Source organism: Andrographis paniculata, unplaced genomic scaffold (assembly GCF_009805555.1).
Source record: "Andrographis paniculata isolate CXL003 unplaced genomic scaffold, ASM980555v1 Contig32END, whole genome shotgun sequence".
Taxonomy (NCBI): Eukaryota; Viridiplantae; Streptophyta; class Magnoliopsida; order Lamiales; family Acanthaceae; genus Andrographis; species Andrographis paniculata.
Genome location: NW_026137565.1, coordinates 470,052 through 474,644, shown reverse-complemented (window position 1 = coordinate 474,644; position 4,593 = coordinate 470,052). Strand labels below are relative to the sequence as shown.

The 4,593-nt window shown below is 33.0% G+C and overlaps 1 protein-coding gene and 1 long non-coding RNA gene across 2 annotated transcripts; both read left to right on the top strand.

Moving 5' to 3' along the window:
• Positions 1-702: 702 nt before the first annotated feature.
• Positions 703-1,084, top strand: LOC127247105 (uncharacterized). The gene is made up of 3 exons (XR_007837809.1): positions 703-771; positions 849-965; positions 1,048-1,084. It is a non-coding gene; the product is annotated as an uncharacterized LOC127247105 (long non-coding RNA).
• Positions 1,085-2,120: 1,036 nt separating this feature from the next.
• LOC127248112 (uncharacterized) lies at positions 2,121-3,868 on the top strand. The gene is made up of 7 exons (XM_051270296.1): positions 2,121-2,127; positions 2,205-2,285; positions 2,576-2,658; positions 2,951-3,146; positions 3,216-3,298; positions 3,566-3,703; positions 3,779-3,868. Exons 1-7 carry the CDS (start codon positions 2,121-2,123, stop codon positions 3,866-3,868), a joined length of 678 nt encoding a protein of 225 aa, XP_051126253.1.
• The last annotated feature ends 725 nt before the right edge of the window (positions 3,869-4,593 follow it).

Below are 4,593 nucleotides of genomic sequence, written 5' to 3'. Positions count from 1 at the left end.
TACAGTTGATGAGGCATCCACTGATACAGATAGTTCAACCCACAATGAGGTTTTGTTATCTAATTTGTGATATTTGTTTATTAGTTTTGATATTGTTATTAGTTGTATTTTTAGGTTTGTTATGTGGAACAATAAGTCTGTTATATGGAATAATAAGTTCGTTATATGATATTTAGGTTTTTTTTTATATAATTAAAATTTATTAATTAGGGCTGAGATACTATTATTTGATGTCCGATAAGGTATATTATGCACTATTTTTTGAAACTATGATATTTAAGAACGATCATTTGCTCCAAAATCATTTGTTGTATATTCTATATTCAACAGATGATATGGAGATTCCTATGGATATGGTAAATGAGAAAATATAATTTTTTGTTGTATTTTGTTATTGTGTAAATATAATTTGTTATCTGATTTGTGATATTTGTTTATTAGTTTTGATATTATTATTAGTTGTATTTTTAGGTTTGTTATATGGAACAAGAAGTCTGTTATGTGGAATAATAATTACTGACCATCCAATATATTTGTAGATTCCTTGCGAAAAAACTGTTGTTCTATCTTCAATGGGTGACATGGAGATTCCTATGAACAATATGGTAAATGAACAAATATAAGGTTGTATTTTGTTATTATGTAAATATTGTTTGTTGATATTATGTATTGTTTATTTTCTAGAATTTTGCTGGACCAAGTTTTTCATTGGGGTTGAGTCAATCGTCTGGTGAAAAAAACATTGTTGATCCTACACTCGAAAATGAAAAGGTGATGCATTATATATGATTGCACTACTTTGTAGTATATTTTAGAATGTTTTTCATAACAGTTTTCTTTTTTTCTAGACATACAATGAATGTCAAGAGGATGTTGTAGCTGCTACTCTTGGTCCATTTAGTGCTACTGAAGAGCAACTTAGACTTCAATTTAAGAATCAAAACTTTGATGAAGAAGACTACATTGTATGTGATTTTGCATGTTTATAATATATATTTTTTCATTATGCAATGATATTTATTATTATTCTTATTATTTTTTGTTTAGGGTGTTGAATCGCCAATCGACACAAGGCAGCAAAGGCAATTTATTGCTTCAAGGGTGTTTAGATCACCATATTATCTTGCTGTTAAAAGTGTCCAAAAAGCTTGTCATCTTACTAAACAATTGTATATGATGGAAATAGCTACATGCGGATCGAAGAAATACAAAGCTTAGCACCAGAGCGATATATTATAGACACTGAAATTGATTGTTATGCTCATTTTCTTAATCGGAGAAAATTTGAAAGGGCAAACACAGATAAGAAGCCAACGACTCGTTTTTTCTTTCCAAGTATATTGGCGGTATGAATTATTTAGTTTGATATATTTATAATTTATATTACTATATGTTTCTTTTTATTGACATATTTATATTTTAATTATCAACAGTCAATTACACTACATGAAGTACAAAATAAACGTCCAGTGCCGGATAAAGAGGCAATCATTTCATCATGGACTCCGTACTTCAAAAAAAATTATCTTGGAAAAAATTGGAAGTGTGCATTTTCAGCTGATTATGTAAGTAAACGAGATTGTATTTATTTTATATAGAATGTTTTGTTATTTGACATTTGATATAATAGTTTTGTTATTTGAAAGTATTGGTTTGTTGTCGATAAGTTACTTTGTTAACAGAACTAGTTTGCATTACTAAAATATGATGTTGAGATGTCATTCATTAATCTGAAATTGTGGAAAATGTTGTATAATTTGATATTTGACCTAACAGCTTTGTTATCCGATAGTTTGGTTTGTTGTTGATATGTTATTTCGTTAACAAAACTAGTTTATGTTACTTAGATATGGTGCTGAAGTGTCATTCATTGATCTGAAAGTGACTTTTTTTATTTTGGTTGATCTTCAATGGCTTATTTTTGTTTATTTATTGATTTTTTTAGTTTTTCTTCCCTTACTGCCGACATGAATATTGGGTGCTCTTTTGTATTGATATACCAAGACATAAAATTTGGTATTTCAATTCACTTAACCCCAAAGAAGGTTGGATTACAGACAAACCAACAATGAAAGTGTTGTGGTATTATTTTAGGACCATTGTTCGACATCATTCAGCTAATGACAGGTAGGAATGGAAGTCTTGAATATATTTTTCTTAAGAATTTTTTATAACGAAATACCAATCCTTGTTGCGTATTACAGGTGCAAAGGAAGTTTTGAAGTTGTTTTTCCTAGTAATATCCCACAGCCAGATACCCGTTCTTGAATGCAAAAAGAGCAAAGGTATGTGCGAGTTACTTTTGCAAGATGCTAATGAAAAGAAATCTAATCAATTGGACAAGTTAAGAATTTACAATGAACAAAATAAACATGTGAGGAAACGAAACTGTAAAGAGAATATATTTAGACGAATTTTCAACCTTTTGTAGTTTATACTGGTTATTTTTTAAGTGGACAAGTTGTATTAGTTGTTTCTAATTGTGATATATTGTATTACTATTATTATAAATTGATATATTGTAATTTGGGATGGTGTGTAACTGAGAATGTGCCTGATGGAGCCGCAACTGAAGAAAGAATTGCTGAGAACGCATATGATGGTGATGAGAAAGTTGTGGCAGCATTAGCAGCAGAACAACCAGCCTTTCATCAGATCGTGATTGCTGATTGCCAATAAACCAGGATTGCTTGAATGTGTTCGAGGCAATGGAGAATAGGCGGAAATGGAGTAGTTTCTACAGAAAATCGTCAGCGTATTAATAGGTGAAAATCTGTTTGCTAATTTTGGGGATTTTGTTTGTTAATTTCACAGCGCTATTGAATTCCTATGAAGGGAAGATCTTATAACGTATCAATTTTTGGTGTTTATGCGCGATGAATGCTGCTCCACCCTAGGTTTTAATCTGAACTGGATTTTAATATGTTGTTCTGTATGTCTGCGTTTAAAGGATCTGAAGGAAGCGATTGTGAAGGGATTACGATTGCAAACAAATGATTTTAAGATATCAGGCTTCGATTTGAGAGATGCTCAGGTGGGGAAATCAGCAGCATATGAATTTGATGTTGAGATTGATAACAAAGTCATGCCATTCAAGCTCCGGGAAGATATAAAGCGTTGGGAGTATGTCGATTTGCCTATTTTCCAAACAGAGGATCCTATCAAGCAAAGCAATAAAAATGGATTGGTAGAGAGAAAACAAGTAGATGATCAGATGTCTGTTCTTGCACCTTTTCAATTGGCAGGTCCTATGGAGCTTTGGATTCAAGATGCCAAGGACATGAGAATCTCCTTACCTGTAAGTTTCTTCTCTCTGCTAATCCTTCTATTTTCTGCAAAATGGAATCAAATTTTCTACAGTTCGTATTGTGAATCAACTTTGAAGTTAGACTTCTACAAACGGAAATCAAAAACACCAAATTTTTAAACAACAATCAGCAACTTCTTCAATGATCTGTTCTTGATCCTTCTTATCAAACTGTACATTGTGCCAATTACTCTTTTTCAGTATTATGATCTGATAATGTAGACTGATGATATTTCTAATTTAGAAAATTGTCCACAGAATGATGTCGACGCTGGTGTGATGAAGAAAGTGATATTAGCCGACGGTGTTGTCGTCACCGTCAAGGGTGCAAGATCAGTCAGCGTGTTAATAGGTGAAATCTGTTTGCTTCACAGGGGGCTTGTTATTATATCTCAGGTTCGTGCATCGTAAGCTCTGGTCTCGATCAACCTTAAGTTTAAATTGTGCAATAATTTGACTCTTCTTCGACAGGTTGAAAATAAATTCGGGGCACCGAGGATAGGTTCTCGGGCAAGCGGCGATTCTTACATGAATTGGGTGGCAAAGATGGATTCGGATTAGATACCTCATCCACTGTTGCTTTAGATCTCATTCACTCCCGGGAGTTAGTCGCACGAAGAAATTCAAACCTTGTTGTGTGTGTGTCCTAGTTTGTAGCTTGTAATTTCTTATGTTGGTAACATGGAAGGAAATGTTGATAACAATCTAAACCCCACATATTAATTTTGATTTTTATGTTGTTTAATGGTTAAGGCAAGACAATATTTGTATATATATATATTTCCAGCGACGACGAGCTCGAGGGACCACATTTTCGGCAACATCTGCCATCATATATATATATTTTATATATTGATTTCCTTCTCCACAAGAACAGGTTCAAATGTGTGAATAAAAAAAACAAGACATGCACCAGAAACTTAAGCAACACACAAAGCACACATAAAGCAATTAAGTTCAAAAAAGATCATAAATTGTGAGGCTTTACAGAAAATATCATCAAAATTGTCGTTCTGCTGAAGCAAGAAACTCCCCATTTCCTTGTTTTGTGCCTTATTAAATAGAGTAAGATCATCATCCTTTTCCAACAATCGAATCCCGCTTTCCAAACTCCGACAGTAATTTAGGAGTGAAGAGAGCTACAAGAAGCGGGTATCTTCTCAGTCACGAGAATAAGTAGTTCTTGCTGATTCGCCCATCGTAGTCCACATCGAGCAGACCGTAAAGTCCATTAATCTGTAAAAAAATTACAGCCAACAAATTGAAAGGGTCGCCGCTGTTTTGTT